Here is a 17947-nt window from a genome sequence, read left to right as displayed (position 1 = left end):
CGTGGATGCGCACTTATCCGCAGCCTGTTCTCCTTCACGCACACACGTGCATGTACAGAAGCGCAGCCTGCTGCTTTGCACGCGCCAACAGACACACACCTCCCGAGCTGTGGCCCCGTCTCCTCTCACACACCTCCTACACGCGCTGACACATAGGGAGAGCTGTTTTCTTCCCCACTGTGCACGTGCGCTGTCACGCACACACACACGTGTGCTTGCATGTACACCTCCTCCTTCGATGCTCCTGGCCTGACCCCGAGCCCACCGGCACTGCATCCCTCCAGAGACTTACCCCCGGAGGGGGTGAACCACCAGGCAGTGAGGCTTGTCCAGCCCCTGGATCACCGCGTTCTTGAAGGAGCCATCCAGCCGGGCCACGTTGATCTGCTTCTTGTTGGCGTCATAGCTGGTCCAGAACAGGTTTCTGGAAACCCAATCCACAGAGAGGCCGTGAGCGTTGGGAAGGTCTGAAAGGGAACGGAGAAGGGAGACTCGTTAGTTGTGAGAACGGGGCTGGGATGATGCTCAGATGAAGAGGAAGGGCCGATCTCATGGAGCCGAAGCCTCTGGAGGGCTGGTGGCTCTGCCCCGCTCTGGGAGCTGACGGGAGCAGCTGTGCGGGGCGATGCTCCTTCATACCCACCCGCAGAGACGACGGTCTCCACGCCGGTGCCGTTGATGAAGGCTCTCTTGATGGTCTGGGTGCGGACATCAGACCAGTAAATGCGCTGCTCCAGGGCATCGTAGTCCACCACTGTGACGTTGTCGATGTCGGGCACCGTGAAGGAGATGATGTAGTTGTAGTAGGGGTTGTCGATGTCCACACCCCGGATCTCCATCTGCCGCGCGTACAGCAGGAACTTCTTAAACTCTGGGGAGAAGGATGAGAGGGGCAGTTGTGGGACCTCAGCCTGGTCTGCAGAGCCGGCCCTGAAGCACCCGCTTGTCCTCCCTGCCCCGGGGCAGCCTGGGAAGACCCCTACCATAGCAGGTCATGTTGTCCTTGTCCAGCTTCATGAGGTGGGGGCAGGCACAGGACAACGTGCGGTTGTAGTTGATGAGGCAGAGGTGGGAACACGGCCCTTTGCCCCCGTTGGCTTCACAGGGATTAGGAGCTGCAAAAGGGTAAGACTCAGTGACGTCCCTGTTCCAGGGGACACCTACCCAGGAGGCCCCTGAGAGCTGCAGACCTCCCAGACCCTGCCTGCCCCATCGAGGAGCTCTGACCCATCAGCCTCATCGCTCCAGGACACTTCTTTGCTGGGTGGCCAGGGCCATAGCAGAGGCCTCTGGCTCAGCAGAGAGAGAGGAGGGGCAGCCATGGGGGTGGCTCCCACGCGACGCTCCGAGTGGGTGTGGGCACACGCTGAGTGCCAGTGCCATCTCCCCACCATGCTCCCCCCGCCCCCTCCTGCCACCTCTGCTTCCCCAGGCCTCACCCAGGGGCTGCCGGGAGGGGTGATACACCTGCAGGTCAAAAGGCTGCGTGTTGGTCCTCTGTACCACTGTCACGTTGTGCCCTGTCCACTTGTTGGCTTTGGCCAGCGTGTTGGTGCGCCAGTCGGTCCAGTAGACCTCACCCCCGTACAGGGTGACGGCGAAGGGATGCGACAGGTACTCGTGTCCCCGCAGCACCTCGATGTGCCCCGTCCCATCGTACAGGGCTGAGTAGATGGCGTCTGACCTGTGCCCGGCAGAGACAGGGGGTGAGAGCAAGGCAGATGGCTGGACAAGGGGTACCAGACACAGGCAAAGGCCAGGTCTTTCACCCAACAGCAACAATCCACAGGGTCTAAGCAGCCGCCTCCTCTGCTCTGCTTAATGCTGCGGAGGAGGATGACTGCTGATTTACACCAGGGATCAGAGCCCCCGCAGAGGAGAAAACCCAGAGCAAAAGGCCGGAACATGTTGCAGCCACAGACAGACTCCACAGAGCAAAGGCTTTCACTCCCAGCCCAGCAGTCAAACGGCAGAACAGCACAGGAGTGAGGGGGAAGGTGCCAGAGCTGGGAGGGACGCGGAGGGCAGGGGTCCAGAGGGGATGGGGAGAGGGAGGTGCGGGGCAGAGATGGGTGTCCTGGTCCTACCTGGCATCAATCCAGAGGATGCGCTTCTCCAGGTAGTCGACGGTGAGCCCGTTGGGCCAGCCCCCCGAGCCCGTCTCCTTGTGGATGGTGCGCCGGCCCGCGCCGCTCATGGAGGCGGCCTCAATGCGGGGCAGGCTGGCGTCCCAGTCTGTCCAGAAGAGGATCCTGTGAGGGACAGCGAGCGGGGACGGTCAGCACGGGGACACCAAGCTCTGCCTCCTGAATTGGCAGTGGGGTGTGTGCCCAGACAGGAGCATGTGGCCTGGTCCCCTTGCAAGATCCCAAGGGTGCCACCGTGTCCTGGTGACCAACATCCCCTCCTGTCTTACCCATAGCGGGGGTCCAGGGCAATGGCGCGGGGATGCTCGATGTCCCCAGCCAGCAGCGTGGTGCGCATGGTGCCGTCCAGCTTGGCCACCTCGATCTGGTCCAGGTTGCTCTCCACCCAGTAGATGTTGCCAGCGATCCAGTCCACGGCCAGCCCCTCGGGGGTGGCCAGCCCATACTGTATCACCACCTCGAAGCTGGTCAGAGCTGTGGGGCACAGCACGGGGAGGGCTCAGGCCGGTGCCTCTTCCCCGGCCCACCCGCCCCAGTCCTGAACAGCTCCACCCGGCTTGACTGGGGTCGATAGCGGGGGGACGCTTCTTCCCCAAATGGGGCCTGAGCCCCAGAGGGCTCAGCCCCGCATCCATGGTCCTGGCGCTGGGCTCTCCCAGTCCCCCTGCGGGTGCCCCCTCCCACGGTTCTGCAGCACTGATGGGGGGGCCTGGCTTTGTGCTCCCAGCTGCTGGGCTGCAATTACCATTAGGGAGGTGCTGGGAATGCTAATTAACTCCTACTTAATGAGCAACTTTGGAGTGCAGAATGGGATTGCTACAGGGGCTGTGGGCTCCAGCGGCTGCACCATTGTGGGGTGCCAAGGATTCATTGCTGGCACCCTATCCCAGAACCGCACCCCTCCTCTCCCACCCGTCTGGCCCCCACCAGCTTGCTCCACGCCCCCAGGACTACACACCCCCATTCTCAAGCAGCTTTCCCCTGTAGATTTTGTCCTCCACCACGTCAGTCCAGTACAGCGAGCTCTGGTTGAGATGGAAGTCCAAGGCGATGGTGTTGCGCAGCCCGGGGACCAGGACGCTGTAGTCACCCCGGTGCAGGTCAATGCGGCGGATCTCGTGGCGGTTGGAGAATATGATGAACGGCTTGAAGGGGTCTGGGGAAAGCAGGGCAGGGTCAGAAGGGGGCACAGACAAGGCAGGGGGAAGGTCTCCCTGGCTCCGGGCCCCAGCCCCGGCTACAGGGCCGCCCACACCCCTGCACCGTAAAGGGCTGCTTGTGCCAGGTGGGGACAGCGAGGGGTTCACTGTCGGCAGGCAGATCCCCCCAGGACCCGGCCGTGCCCATCAGCACGGTCCTCAGCTCCGCTGCTGCTGCTTCTGCCTCCAAGAGTGGGAGGACAACCCCCATCACAGGCAGCTGGGGCCATGCTGCCAGCCCCTGCAGCCCACCCGCACGCACCCAGGCTGCGGCAGCTCTCGCCATCAGGCTCCAGCATCCAGCCCTCGTAGCAGGAGCACTTGACGTTGTACTTGTCCTGCTCGCACTTCTGGCTACACTTAAGGTGCTTGGCACAGTAGCTCTGGATCTGGCAGGTCTTGTTGTCTGAGCCCAGCTCCATCCCCAGGGGACAGGAGCAGACAATGCCCTCGCCGGGGGCAACGGTGCAGTTGTGGCTGCAGCCACCGTTGTTCAGGGAGCACTGGTCTGCGGAGAGAGGATGCACTCGTCAGGTCCTCATCCCACTCCCCATGAGGGGAGACCCCATGGTCCCGGTGCCCAGCTCCGCACTCACCGCAAAGCTCGCCCTCATCAGAGCCGTCCCCACAGTCATCAGAGCCATCGCAGAGCTTCTCGGGGGGGAGGCAGATGGAAGTGTTGTTGGCGCAGGTGTGGGAGGGAGGTTTGCACACCAGGGACTCGCAGTTCTCCTCGTCCGAGTTGTCCTCGCAGTCGCTGTCCCCGTCACAGACCCAGGCCTTGCTGATGCAGCGGGCTGCCGAGCGGGGAGCAAGGAGGGGGCAGACCAGACACAGAGGAGATGTTATTTCAGGCACTCGGGGTCCCAGCTGCCCCAGAGCTGGTGTCCCTCCACCACCTTCCCCGTCCCCATCCCCACTGAGCCAAGGAGGGTCCCAGTCCCTTCCCCAGGTCAGAGGGGGCAGCAGTTCCCTCCTCCCCTGCTCTCACCTGAGTCCTTGCAGCCAAACTTGACGTTGGGGTCGCAGACATGGGTGACGCCCTCGCAGTTCTTCTCATCACTGGAGTCCATGCAGTCCGTGTCGCCGTCGCAGCGCCAGCGCATGGGGATGCAAAGCCCGTCCAGCCGGCACTGGAACTCGTCAGTGTGGCAGCCCCCAGGTGGGCGTGTGGCTGGTGGGAGGGCACACGCACCCAGTCACTGCCTTCGCCCTGAGGAGCTGGGAACCGGGCGGGAACTGGGTGGGCTCAGGGGGCGGGAGGAGGACTGGGCACTCAGCCTGGGCTGGGAGCACCCAGAGGTGCAGGAGGGGGCTATCTGCGCACCCAGGATGGGCAGAGGAGGCTGCAAGATTCCCTGCCTGGAAGCGGGGGGCTCTGCTTGGGGGGCTTTTGGCTCTCCAGGCAGGATGGCAGCAGACCTGATGACCAGGAGGGTCCATATGCCACGCTCACCTCCCCCATCGCCCGCTCGCTCCCTCCCAGAGCAGGACCTGGGTCCCCCCAGGGGAGGACACCAAGCAGCAGCACAGGGCCAGCCCGGCCCCACCGCGACCTGGGGCTCACCCTGGTTGGTGCAGTTGGCATGAGTCTCGTCGCTGTAGTCCCCGCAGTCGTTGTCCCCATCGCAGGTCCAGTGCACAGGGATGCAGCGCCCACTGTTGCACTTGAACTGGTTGCTGGAGCAGGAGTGGCTGCAGCCCGCCTCGTCACTGTTGTCCCCGCAGTCGTTGTCTGGAGAGGGAAGGGGAGTGGGAAGGGGCTCAGAGAGTGCCCGGCCAGCCGGCCAGGAGGGCTGGTGGAGGCACGGCAGGAGGGAGGAAGGCAGAGACCCCCCGCCAGAGGAGGCGGCCGGGGGAAGCGGGGAACAACAGGGATCGGATGGACCATGCCGGCAGACAGGACGTGGGGCAATGGGCAGCCCCTCGCTGCTGGCGGCGGGACCCCCGCAGGAGAGGCCGGGCTGAATGGAGAGCCCCCGGCCCCCGGCCCTCCCTCCCCCCAACACGCTTGCCAGGCGCGGCCACAGCACCAGCAGCACACAAAGAAAATGAAACACAGAAACTGCATAGATCAGCCATGTACCTGGGGAGGCTGGGAGGGCACCCAGCACCAAGGGGGCCGCTCCGCTCCAGAGGGGGAGCGGAGCTGGGGGGACAGTGCACTCCTTTACAGGGCACGTCCAGGGGGAGATGGGCTGGTATGGCCAATTGGGGGGTGTCAGCTTGCCTGGAAGAAACCCCATCGCCTGCTGACGGGCAGGGGGAGATTTAGTCTGACGGGGTTGTGACACTGGCAATGCAGCCCCTCCGCTTGCCCTGCTGGTGCCAGCACAGGGCACGGGGCTGGCCCGGCTTGCCGGAACCACCACAGGGCTCTGCTCTGCTGCGGACGCCCCACCTGAGCTTGGTAAAACGGCCCTTGTCTCCCCGTGCCTCTGTCTTCCCCCACAAAGGGGAGCTCATGACAGGCACAGGGACAATGGCACTGACGGCTGCCGCGTAGCTTCACCGGCAGCCCAGCTCCTGCAGCTGCAGACCCGACCTCTCCAGGCTCCCACCAACAGGAGCTTCCTGAGCAACTCCACTCGCTGAGCCGGGAGGGACTTCGCTCCCCGGCACCTGGCACATCCCTCCCGCTGCGGGAGTGCAGGGGGCATTGCCAGAGAGTGGGGGGCATTGCCAGTGTCTGGAGAAGCAGCCCACGGGGCTCGCAGCACTCCGGAGGGGGCAGGTTTGGGGGTTGTGTGGGGCCAGGTTGGGAGTCTGGTGCATGTTGATCTATGCACTAACCGGTAGGCTTTGGACAGTTCTTTTCGTCAGAGCCATCCCCACAATCTTTTTCTGAAACACAGAACCAACCAGACAGGAGAGTGGGCACAATGACAAACAAAACAACACAACACGGCACACGCACAGAAAGCAGCACAAAACCACACTTGACACCAGGACGCGAACATCGACATGGAGAGGGACACACAGAGGCTGCGCAGGCACACCGAGCCGCCTGGGAGGCGAGACCAGAAGCAGCAGAGGGTGCTGGGGGAGCCCGGGGCAGCTGGGCTGGGAGCCCCTCGTCGCTGCAGCTCCTGCCCCGTGGGTGCCTGGCGAGGCCCTTGGCTGCACAGAGGTGCTCCACGCCAAGGCCGTGGCTTTTGCGTGCACCTGGCTGCCAACACTGGTGGATCCCCGGAAAAAGAGACCGTCCCTTGGCGGCAACGGCTCAGAGCTGGGGCTGCCCCAGAAGGAAGAGGCCACTTGCTCAGGAAGACCCCAGGGAAAGACCTGCACCCACAGCTCCCCGCTAACCCCCTGCACCGGCACGTGTACTCTGCAGCTCCGAACGTGCCTTGCTTGCTCTGAAGCCACTAATTAAACCTAATGATGCAGAGCTGCTACGAAGACTGAAATAAACCTGTGGGGAAGGAAAGCAGCCTTGGGGCAAACACTCTCTCCCAGGCCTGGCCCTGGAAACAGATCCAAGGCCAGACCTGAGCTTGCTGGGAGACCTCTCCTGCCTTCCCCGGGGCTACGGGACCTGGCTCAGCCCTGCCAACAGCACAGGCCACTCCACACTCATCTCAAGCTCTGGGGCAGAGTTTTGGCCACCTTGCAAAGAACACCAAGGTCTGCTGAAACGATCCCTGCCAGGCTGTTCCTGCAACACATGCTCCCCCAAGGGCAGCCAAAGAAAATGTGTGTCTCGGTGCTGCAGGATGCGCTTACAGCTTCAGCTAATGCCTCCTCCCTTCAGGGCTTGGGCTCTGCTGTTTAGCACAAGGCTGAGAAGTGGCCCTGGCAGGAACAGGGCCCCCCGCCAGGCTGGCACCCCTGCGTCTGATCTCGCCGTCCCCGGTTGCGCCCCCCTTGGCAGCTGCGGGGCCGTGGTCCTTACCGTTGTCACACCGCCAGTTGATGTTTATGCAGCGCCCGTTGTTGCAGGTGAACTGCGTCAAGGGGAAGCAGGTCGGGTAGGCTGCAGAGGAGGCAGAGGCACGATCAGTGTGCGGGATACACGCTGTGCCCCAGTCCTCATGCCCAGCCCTACCAGTGCCTCTGCCCCACGGTGGAGTGAGGAGCAGCGCTCCCCCAAAGGGCCCTGTGATCCCCGCCCCAGCTCACCGCACGAGGCAGACTCATCGGAGCGGTCCCCGCAGTCATCGTCCAGGTCACACGTCCAGGAGATGGGGATGCAGCGCCCGCTGGCACAGGAGAACTGGTTGGGCGAGCAGGTCCGAGCTGACCCAGGGAGAGACAGACAGAGCTTTAGTAGCTGGCGGTGCCTTGCTTTGCTGGGGGAAAGGCGGGGAACAAACGCCCCGGAAGCTCCTGTGAGGCACGGGCGCAGAAGCCAAACTAGCTGCAAGGTGGGCAGCAGGGACGTGCGAGGCCCTGAAACCCAGGCCTCAGCCCTGCAGGGTGCAGGGAACAGCAAAGGCTGCGGCTCAGCACAGCAGTGCAAGCTCTCCCTGAGGACAAGGCAGGCTCCTCACCCGAGCAGGTGGAGTTGGACTCATCCTCATTGTTCCCGCAGTCGTTGTCCCCATCGCAGAGCCAGCGGTTGGGGATGCAGCGGTTATTCTTGCACTTGAAACGGTCCGAGGGGCAGGTGTGCTGGTCTGCAGGGGAGACACACGCTCAGGACCTGCCCTTCTCCATCCCACCCCATTCCTCCTCCACGTCTGGTGGAGAGAAAAGGGCAGGGAGCCTCAGACAAACTGGAGATCCAGGATCCTAATCACCACTTCCCCCCTCAACTGCTCAAGCCCGCTCCCCTCCTAGGGCTGGGGAGGGGACGCAGGGGTCCTGGCTGCCTGACGCTGTCCCAGTCACTGGCCCCACATCTAGGGGAAGCTTAGCCCGCATCCTGCCGCCCCAGGAGCGTGTAAACCACTATCCCACTGCACAGGAGGTGGCTACGCACGGCAGAGCTCAGGGGCTTCATCACTGTTGTCCAGGCAGTCATTGTCCCCATCGCATTTCCAGCGCTCCTGGATGCAGCGGTTGTTCTTGCAGGCAAACTCCCCGGGCTGGCACTGCGGAGGGGGGATGTAGGACGGGTTGGCTGGCAAGGGAAAAGCAAAGGGAGGGGATGATTTTAACCAAGCGACCAAGTGCAGGGCAGCAGCGAGGGCAGTCCTGCATCCCCAGGCTGGCAGGATGTCTACACGACTGCCCAGCAGCCCTGAGAGCGTACACAGACGCTCATGCCCACGTGCACCAGCTCCTGAGCACGAAACAAGAAGGTGCAGCCCACAATCGAGGGGGAGAGACCCTAGCTCAGCCTGCGTGCACGGGCTGCGCCAGCAGAGCTTTGCCCCTCTCATTTAAGCCAGCAAAGCACCGTACCACCCAGACTCCCAACCCTGAGCCTGGCTCTCCCCCACGCTGGCAGCAGAGCGAGCCTGCCCTGACCATGCGGGCAGCGTCAGACGCGGCCGCGTGGCTTCAGTGCAGTGATCTCCACCAGGGACTTCCACCCGCTGCCCCAGGCAGGTGGCTGTCCTGCTGCCCTCGTGCAAGAGGAGGAACCTGAGCCGGTAACGTGACACATCTGCAGGCTCCTATGGGTGCAGGGAGCACCCACCTCCCCGAGCCCTGGGCCAGCCCCCCACCACGTGAGGCACCACTGCCGATGTGCCAGAGCAGAGCCGCAGACCCCACGTCCCCACCCAGGCCTTGGGGAAAGGGGGTCCCCACCAGAGGCCAGGCCCCAAGGCCGCCTACCCTGGCAGGTGACGGAGTCCGATCCCAGGATCTGGTCCTCAGCACAGGCACACTGACGGCCCCGGGGGGTGGCCAGGCACAAGCTGCTGCAGCCACCATTGTTTACACGGCACTTGTTGGAGCCCACTGCAGAGGCAAGGCAGGGGTGAGGAGAAGGGGCCTTCAGCACTCAGGGAACCCTGCTGACCCAGGGGGGCTGCTGGGTGCCCCCGGCCCCCTGGGCTCCCTCAACAGGCTCCGCAGTTGGAACGCAGCTGGAGACCCCAGTTTATCAGGCCATGCAAGGCAGTGGGGACCCTTCAGGGGACACAAAGCCTGGCTGAACTAGCCAGGAAGCCTGGCAGGGAAGGAGGGGGAGAAAGAGAGGAAAGGCTGGAAGGGCAGGGGATGAGTGATAGAAGGGTGTACGGAGAGAAAGACAGGGTGCATGGGGATGGACAGACAAGCAGGGATATGGCCAAAAGGAAGCAAAGAGGTGAGGGGCTGCTTAGGCGGGGCACTTCCTCAGCCCCCAGTCCTCAGTCCCATCCCTCTTCCAGCTCCCCCCTTCCCTCATGCACGGCAGGTCCCCGTGGTGCCAGGCAGAGGTGGCCCCAGCACCTTGCTGCTGCTGCGCGTCGTACATCCGGATCTCGAAGATGGGCGGGCGCTCGTTCCGGAGCAGGCTCACCACCTTGGAGGCCTGGTCCAGCCGGTAGATGCTGCCGCTGCGGTACTCGGTCCAGAAGAGGAAGCTGCTGTAGTGGCACAGCCCGAAGGCGTGGTTCAGCTCAGGTCCCTCGTACACGATCTGCGGGCGCAGGGAGGCAGAGAGGCCCGTCGTTAGCTGGGACAGGTGCCCGGGGAAACCCCCCATGGCGGGTCAGGGCAAGGGACGGAGGAAAGGGAAAGGAGGGGAGAGGCAGCAGGGGAGCGTGGCTGAACATGGCCAGCCACCCACTGAGCGGACCCGCAGCGGACGCAGCCAGCCAAGGCAATGGCTCAGCTGCCCACAGCCCCAGCTCAGGGACGATTAGCATCCGAGAGCCCATGGGGCCTCTACTTGCCTTCCGCTCGGTGCCATTGAGGTAGACCATCTCGATGCGGTCATAGAAAGCATCCACCCAGTAGAGGATCTTGGCCGGGATGTCCAGGCTCAGCCCGTTGGGCCACAGGACGGTCTTGGAGGTGATGAAGATGTTGCGGTTGGAACCGTCCATCCAGGCTCTCTCTATCTTGCCCCTCTTGCTGTCCTTGGGATCCTCCTCCCAGTCCGTCCAGTACATCCACCTGACACAGACACTAAGCTGTTACAGAGGCAGACGAGCTGGGCTCGGAGCCCACCCCACCGCTGATCCGACGAGTGACCGGCTCTGCCTCCACCAAACCAGGCGTGAATTCTCCGGCTGCTCACAGAGCAGCTGACACAAAGCAGTGGGGAGGTCCTGCCGCCCTGTGCCTACAGCCAGGCCCCAGCCCAACACAACGGCCCAATGGCCCTCGTGGCCACGCCAGTGCCGCCGAGCCCAGGCTGAAGCTGCCGCGCAGTGCAGAGCTGCTGCCATCGCCTCGGCTGGAGCTGCTGCCCCGCCTGGCCCCGCTGTCACAGCTCGGGAGCCACCATGAATGCTCAGAGACGCAGCGGGGCACCCGCGAGACATGCGGAGCTGGGGACAACCGCCAGCTCTGCCGGTCCCTGCTGCAGGCAGGAGCGGCCATGCCCTCCCGCGAGCCTGCCCTGCCCACCCAGGCACCCGCACCCGTTCAGGGGGTCCACCACGATCGCTCGGGGGTGGGTCATCTTCCCCTCGATCAGCGTCTTCCGTGTCTGGGCAGCCTTCTCCAGCCGAGCCACGCTGATGGTCTTTTTGGGGCCATCATCAGTCCAGTACAGGTTGTTCCCCATCCAGTCCACAGCGATCCCTTCCACATTGTGGATACCTTTGGGGAAGAGCAGGAGCAGGCGCTCATCACCAGGGCTGCGCAGCAGCGGGAAGACGAGACGTGGAAGCAACAGCCCCGTATGATTCACGGTGTGTTCGGCACCACCCAGTCCCAACTCAAACCGACAGGGAACGACCTGCTCCAGTGCAGGCAGCTCCCCCAGAGGTACCGCAGCCATAGGGAGCCTGGGCTGGAGAAAGGCGAATTCAGGAGCGTCCTCGGCTGGTTTGCCCCAGGGCAATGCAAATGTACTCAGCTGGCAGCATGGGGATGGATCGGCCACCACGCTGAGCCCCTGGGACCCTGACTGACCTGGGTGGGCCAGCTTGGGCAGAAGGGGGATGTCCAGGGACAGGAGTCCCTCACCTGCCTCTGCTGGGGCACGTGTTCTGTATCTGTCTCTCAATAGCAGTCTACAGATAAACCCAAATAGCAGCTTCAAACCTTAGTTTTAAGGGTCAAAGAACCAAGGGAGAGGGCAGAAGTGCTGCCATTATGTGAGGAAATGCACTGATGGCCACTGCTGCCGGCTCCCGGGGGATGACTGTGCTGGGGAGGGACCAGGCTGGGCCTGTCAGCCACGCACCGTCCTTCAGGATGGTCTCTCGCTCTGTGCCGTCGATCTTCTGGCGCCCGATGAGGTAGCTGGTGGTGTCAGCGAAGTAGATGAAGCCGGTCTCAGCATGGAAGTCCAGTGCTCGGGGGTTCATGAGGTTCTCGATGGGGATCATGTGCTCGTCTGGAACCTTGGCTCCCATGTCCATCCCGCGGATGATGCCCGGACGCCCCTTCCCATACACCAGGAACAGCTCATGCTCGGGCTCTGCAGAGAGATGGGGAGAGCCATCGCCACCAGCCAGGCCAGGGCAGCGCTGGGGGTGGGCAGCCCGATGCACATGGCACTGGGGCTTTCACAGGGTCGCAGCTACGCCACAGAGGCCAGGAGGAGGCAGCAACCTGCCCCTGCACCCAGCAGGTCTGCAGGGACTGCAGAGCCCAGCAGGCAGCCCACAGCTTAGGCCAGGAAAGAAAGGGGTGTTTGCAGCTGGGAGGGAAGGAATTGAAAAGCTCTGCTTGACCCAATCGTCTGGCACAGGCACCTCTGCCCACCCCAGTCCCTCACAGAGAGGGGTGGCCGCTGGCCCCCTCGCCCCCCGTCCCCCACAGCTCTCCAGAGAGGGCCAGGACTCACTTTTGCAGGACTTCCCGTCACTGCCCAGGCTGAACCCAGAGCGGCACCGGCAGGTTCGGGTCTTGTGGCTGTTCCCGAGGAGGCAGATATCCGAGCAGCCCCCCGGCTTGCCGAACTGACCCGGCTCGCAGGCATGGCTCCTCACTGCAACACAGAGCACGGGCTCCAGCAGCCGGAGGCAACCAGAGCAGCACAGAGGTGTCCTGCCCAGCCACAGGTCCATGCTGGTCAGGAAGCACGGGCAGGCATGGGACACTAGTCTGCAACCGCAGGGATGTGGAGACGGTCTTGTGGGTGCTGCCAGCCTGACTACAGCTCTCCAGGCTTTAGGGGAGCTCCTTCCCCTGGAGCTCCCAGCCGGTCAGCCAGGGGCTGAGCATTGCGCAGGACAGACAACACAGAGATGGGAAAGGACCTGCCCAAGATGCAGGATTGCTGCAGAGCAGACACCAGTACGGCGTGTCCCAGCACACTGCCAGAGCCGCTGGGCCACACTGCCTCCATCCTGCCACGACATCCCGCACAGGCCATGGCGAGAGCGGGGCTGCCCAGCCGCTCTGCCAACAGCGCTGGCAGGATGAGCCCCGGCGTGGGGACAGCCAGCACCGGCCCGGAGAGCCCCCTCAATCACACTCCTTCACCACTTGAAAATCTCCTGATTATTTTTATATTCTGGAAAATGCCAAGCAGGCTGCGGACACTAAGAGGATTTTAAATGAGTAAATTGATTAACTGCAGGAAGGTACTGGGGGTGGAGCAAGCAGACAGGGACGGATGCAGGGAGGGGATGGCGCCTGCAGCTCCGAAGCCTTTCAACTCCCTTGAAATCCCTTGGTGCCTGGGAGTGCACAGCCCCAGTCAAAGGGCAAACACAACAGCAGCGGGGACCGAGAGCGTGTGGCACCGCAAAAGGGAGCCATTAATATTTCAAGATGCCGCATCTGTCCAATGTCCCTGCGCTCTCCAGCAAGACGTGATTGATCAACCACACGGCGCAGCTGCCCGGCCTGCAGGGACGGCTGCCACGTCTCCCGCAGGAGGAGACGGAGCAAAAGCGGGGGCCGGGGCACCCCAGGGTGTGCAGCAGCCCAGCGAGAGGCCGGCCCCGCAGCGGCCTGGGGAGCAGGAATCCCATGCAAGCCCCTGGCCAAGGAGCGCTGGCAGTGGGACGGCAGCTCCAGGAGTCCCTGCGGACCACAGCCAGGCAGCTGGCTCCTCCATCCCTGTCCCTGGGCCGGCACATGTCAGCCTGCCTGGCACTCAGCACCGCCGGGCAGGCTCCGGCATCGCCCTCCACATTGCTGCTGCCCCCGCAGCGAGGCTCCTGCTGCCGGCTGCCTGCCCAGGCACAGAGAGCTCATGGGGAGCGGGGGAGCTGGAGGCGTTTCAGCAGGGCCAGGGCCAGGCTGAGCATGGCTCCTTGGGGCTGCAGGGTGCTACCGATGGAGGCTCCTGGGGCAAGTGAACCCGTCCTGGGTGTCTGGCCCCATTAGGAGAGGGAATTCAGAAGGTGCAACCTGTCCCCATCACCACCCAGCCTTTGGGGTCCAAGAAGCTGCTTTTCCCAGGCCGGGGTCCCACCTGTGGGCTGGCGCCGTTGGTGGTAGATGTGCAGTGCTCCCCCCTTGTCCACCCGCGTCACCACCTGGTACTCGGTGCTGTTGAAGCGGTTGACCCGGATGACGCTGGTTTTCTGCTGGGCGTTGGCATTGTCAGAGTTGGTGGCATAGAGGTAGTTCTCGAAGACGGTTAGCCCGTAGAGGTGTTCAATCTGGAAGGCACCGTGCAGGCATCCGCAAGGAATTTAGGAGGAGACGTGAGAACCCTGGCTTCAAGGCGTGCGAAGCCGCTGATCCCTGCCCCGATCCCGCCCCACAGCTCTCACCCCTGCCTCATTTAGGGCACGAGATTGGGCTTGGCAGGCGGGTGCTGCAGGACCAGTTGGTGTTCAGCAGCTCGCACCTTTTCTTTGCTGGACCAGCAAAGCCATGCCTGTGGACCAGTGCCTCCCAGCAGGCTAAGCTCAGACATGCCTCTAGCACACTCTGCCATAAGGCCCCCCGACTCCGACCTCCCTCTGGCCCCACTCACCAGGATGCCCTGGATGATGGTATGTCTGTTCTTGCCTTCGTAGTCCACCACCTCAATATAGTCCAGGTAGGCGTCAGCCCAGTACACCAGCCGGTTCACCAAGTCCAAGGTGATGCCGTGGGGGAAGACGATCTTGCTGTCCACCAGCTTGGTGCGGTTCTGTCCGTCCATATCGCAGCGCTCCACCTTGGGGATCTGCCCGTAGTCGGTGAAGAACACTTTGCTGCATGAGAAGGGCAAATGCGGGAGCTCAGAGCCTGGATGTCACGTCCGACCCAGAGAGAGAGAGAGGACACAGATGGCGCATGCTCACGCCTGCAGACACGGGCTTGACCCTGTGGGCACGGGGGTGGCTGCGGTCCACGACGGCAGCTCCCAGTCGGGGCCGGCCCAGGGGAGCTTCTCGCTGCCTGCGCGGCCCAGCTGTGCCAAGGGCTGGCAGCACCCGCCTGCACCTGCTGCCAGGCGCGGCAGCAGGGGCAGCTCAGAGGAGCCGCAGCAACCTGGGCAGCTGATGCTGAGACAGGCAGACAAAAGCTTGAACCCTGATTTGCTGGTGTCACCAGGAAGAGGTCCAGCGCCCTCCACCAGCTGACATGTTAAAACACAACCTGATGCATCTGCCCGTGTGCTGTGTGCCTGAGAGCTGTCCTACCTGCGACGGCAGCTCCTGGCACAGCGCTTCCCAGACAAGGCACAGCCCAAAGCCAGGGCTTGGCACCACCACCCTGAACGCCCAAGCCGTGCTGGGTCTCTGCTGCAGAGCCCAAAAGACTTTAACTCAGTCGCCCGTGGGGCTTGTATGCGCCTTCCCTGTTCGAGGCCAGAAGTCTCTCTCCAGGCTGCCATGCGATATTTATTTATTTATTAAAAATACTTCAGATTTTCTGCTCAATAACATCAGCCCTCTTCATCCAGGCAAGGATAAAAGCACCCATCTGGAAAGCATCAGGTGAGCGGGGAGATGTCCTCTTCACTGGCTTCACTAGGATGCTGCAGCACGCACAGGTGAGCGCCCTCAGACAGAGCCTGCCGTCGCGTTAGGCAGACCGTGCTCATGCTCGCATGCCGACAGACTTCCCTGCCAGGCAGCGGGATTTCCCCTGCATGCGTGCCCCGCAGCCGGACCGTACTCGCAGAAAGCAGCCGGTGGGATCTCGCACGCCACTCTGCTCTGCCCCCCGTGGCCTTGGCCATGCCAGCTCCCCACTCCCGGGGTCCAGCAGCTGCCACGCACGCCCTGATGATTCAACATCCCAGCTTCCCCATGCAAGGTATTTTGCAAAAGACAGCTGCCTGAGAGTTGCCATCTAACCACAGCACCCCGTATAAATAGGCACAAGCGGAGCTGCTCGGTCCGTGCAAGTATCTGACTGTTTCGGTTCCCGAAAGCCAGTGCAAAGCTGTAACCATGCAGCCACGAGCTGGAAGCAGCTGCTTGACCTGAGCCTGGCCAGGTCCATCCTGCAGGACCGAGCACCAGCAAAGCTGCTGCCCAGGGCAGGCGGAGCAGGAAGTGCCCCTCCAGAGAGGGGCTTCTGGACATGGGCACACAGGTACAGGAGAATCCACCAGCCCCAGAGGGAAGGACCACACGCTTGCCAGCTGTCACCAGGAACGGTTAATCAGAAGACCCAGGTTCGGATGCTGATGTTCCCCAGTGCCGCACCGGTCCGGCTCTGCTCCCACATCAGCACCTGTCCCCGGTGCAGTGCCAGCTGAGCAGAGGCTCAGGCTGCTCTGACCCACCCCTAAGGACCAAACCTTCATCTCCTCCAAAACTGGCTGGTACCAGCGGGCTGCTTAAAATGCCACAACTACCCTACAGCACGTGGTCCCAGTCTCAGCTGAGGGAGAGAAAACGCTGCGATTCACTCGTTGCTAAAGCCCAGAGAGGCCCTCGCAGGCAGGCAAATCACTTCTCCAGCAGCATCCCTGCCACCCCACTTGACTGCAGCAGCTGGACCCTCCTGGCTTGCTCCACCTCCCCAAATCGATGGTGTAGGTCCAGGCAGCAACGCTGAGCCCTCCCACCCCCAAGCAGGACTCTTACCCCATAGCTGGGTCCAGCGCTATCCCCTTGGGGTTGTACAGCTCCAGGTCCAGCAGCGTGACGCAGGTGACGCCATTCTTGTTGCAGACAAAGATCCTGTCATCGATGTCATCCACAAAGTAGAAGTTGCCCGTGAGCCAGTCAATAGCCATCTGCTCCACATCTAGGCCGTGGGAGAGGGGGGGTGAGGAGCGGTTAGGCAGGGAGGGAGGGAGGGAGGGAGGGAGGGAGCCAGGAGCCCCACGCGTGCCTATGCACGGGGCCTCCGACCACTTCCCAGCCCCCCAGGCATCTCAAGCACAAACGTAGCTGAGGAGCAAGGCTGTGTGAGCCACGAAGGAGCTGTGATCTGCACTGCACCAGGGACCTGGCCCTGGTCACCCCGCGTGGATCGACACAGCAACCCATCCTCTCCTCCCGAGGGAGACGGGACCTGCCGCCCCGCCGGGCAGCCCAGCTGCAAGCATCAACGCTGTTGGAGACACCACACACAGCCGGGAAAGCATCTCGCAGGAACACTGGCCCGAGCAAGGGGAAGGCTCTGCAAGGTGGGCACTGGAGGGGAGAGGAGGCAAAGCCGGTTCCTGGAGAGCCGAGTAGCACAGAAGGGGAAGAGGCTCAAACGGCAGCACTGGGACGGCAAACGTCTGCCGAGCCCATGCTCATGGCAGCGCAGGGAGGGACCGCAGCAGCCAGGGGCTGCAAGCAGAGATCCGCTCAGGTGAGGCAGCATGGGCAGAGCAGGCAGCGCTAATCCCAAGCCGCAGGGACGCCCCGAGTCCTGAAGCAGGTGAGAGACGGCATCTGGCACGCAGCGTTTAAGTATTTAATTAAACCAGTGAACGCCTGTTAAATCGGATAAACTCAATGCACCCGAATTCCTTCCTTGCAACCAGGTCAGTGCTCTGCGCTGCTCTGCCTCCCCCGCCCCCCGCCTGCCGGCCCCGGGCCAAAGGCCAGGGTGAGGGGCTGCAGCTCCCAGAGGCTCTGGGAGACGCCAAGTGCTTTGGAGGCCTATCTTTTTGGCTTCGCAACCAACACGGGCAAGGCAGAGGAGGGACGGGACGGGAGCAGCAGCAGCCCCACAGCCTGACCACCCCAAGGACATCGGACCCAGACAGCCCCGGGGGAGCAGGGCCAGACGCCGCTGAATTATTAACCAGCGCAGAAGCTTGGGAGTGCAGAGGGAGGGAAAACATGAATCAAGCCAGGACATTTTGCAACGACCCGCACCCCCCCTGCTCGCAGGACTCAGCCTGATGATATCAAGCCTTTCCCTGCTGTAACACCACAAAGCGCTGCCTGGGTTTTGATGAGACCCAACTAATGAGCACCCAGTGGTTTGGGGGTGCCCTGTCCGAACATGAACCCGAACCCCAAGTTATCCAGGCCAGCTCACTCGCTCACACACCTCCACTGAGCATTTCGTGTCAAGGCCATGGCCCCGGGGACGGGGATGTCCTGCCGGCGGCGATGGCCGGCTGGTGACCAATCGCCTCCCCCCCGGAAGGGCGAGGCCACAGCACCCGCAGCCACCACCCAGCGTGATGCATCTCGTAAAAACAAGTGGAAATAGCCAGAGCCAAGGAATTAACATCAAACCAGCCGAGCCAAA

The 17947-nt window shown here is 62.9% G+C and overlaps 1 protein-coding gene across 6 annotated transcripts in view; it reads right to left on the bottom strand.

The window, feature by feature from the left end:
- The window catches only part of LRP1 (LDL receptor related protein 1), a 92971-nt gene that overhangs the window by 32574 nt on the left and 42450 nt on the right, over positions 1 to 17947 (bottom strand). For 4 of the 6 annotated variants that reach the window (XR_012778824.1, XM_075525388.1, XM_075525389.1 and 1 more), the window contains 25 exons: positions 16333 to 16495; positions 14280 to 14502; positions 13770 to 13959; positions 12189 to 12332; positions 11583 to 11819; positions 10813 to 10993; positions 10120 to 10342; positions 9674 to 9863; positions 9074 to 9199; positions 8271 to 8411; positions 7840 to 7965; positions 7469 to 7585; positions 7242 to 7322; positions 6140 to 6190; positions 4914 to 5081; positions 4338 to 4520; positions 3943 to 4143; positions 3609 to 3854; positions 3106 to 3303; positions 2417 to 2621; positions 2088 to 2252; positions 1440 to 1684; positions 984 to 1115; positions 644 to 871; positions 293 to 467 (listed from right to left, as the gene is read on the bottom strand). Coding sequence is in view for 5 of the 6 variants with exons in the window: in XM_075525388.1 (XP_075381503.1) it covers positions 293 to 467; positions 644 to 871; positions 984 to 1115; positions 1440 to 1684; positions 2088 to 2252; positions 2417 to 2621; positions 3106 to 3303; positions 3609 to 3854; positions 3943 to 4143; positions 4338 to 4520; positions 4914 to 5081; positions 6140 to 6190; positions 7242 to 7322; positions 7469 to 7585; positions 7840 to 7965; positions 8271 to 8411; positions 9074 to 9199; positions 9674 to 9863; positions 10120 to 10342; positions 10813 to 10993; positions 11583 to 11819; positions 12189 to 12332; positions 13770 to 13959; positions 14280 to 14502; positions 16333 to 16495 (4339 nt within the window). In the remaining variant the exon portion in view is untranslated. The remainder of the gene's footprint in view (positions 1 to 292; positions 468 to 643; positions 872 to 983; positions 1116 to 1439; positions 1685 to 2087; positions 2253 to 2416; positions 2622 to 3105; positions 3304 to 3608; positions 3855 to 3942; positions 4144 to 4337; positions 4521 to 4913; positions 5082 to 6139; positions 6191 to 7241; positions 7323 to 7468; positions 7586 to 7839; positions 7966 to 8270; positions 8412 to 9073; positions 9200 to 9673; positions 9864 to 10119; positions 10343 to 10812; positions 10994 to 11582; positions 11820 to 12188; positions 12333 to 13769; positions 13960 to 14279; positions 14503 to 16332; positions 16496 to 17947) is intronic. The other 2 variants (XM_075525390.1, XM_075525392.1) reach the window with 1 other exon arrangement.

This window comes from Mycteria americana, chromosome 26 (assembly GCF_035582795.1).
Source record: "Mycteria americana isolate JAX WOST 10 ecotype Jacksonville Zoo and Gardens chromosome 26, USCA_MyAme_1.0, whole genome shotgun sequence".
NCBI lineage: Eukaryota > Metazoa > Chordata > Aves > Ciconiiformes > Ciconiidae > Mycteria > Mycteria americana.
Note: the sequence above shows the minus strand (reverse complement) of the source record. Positions and strands in the feature narration are given on the sequence as shown.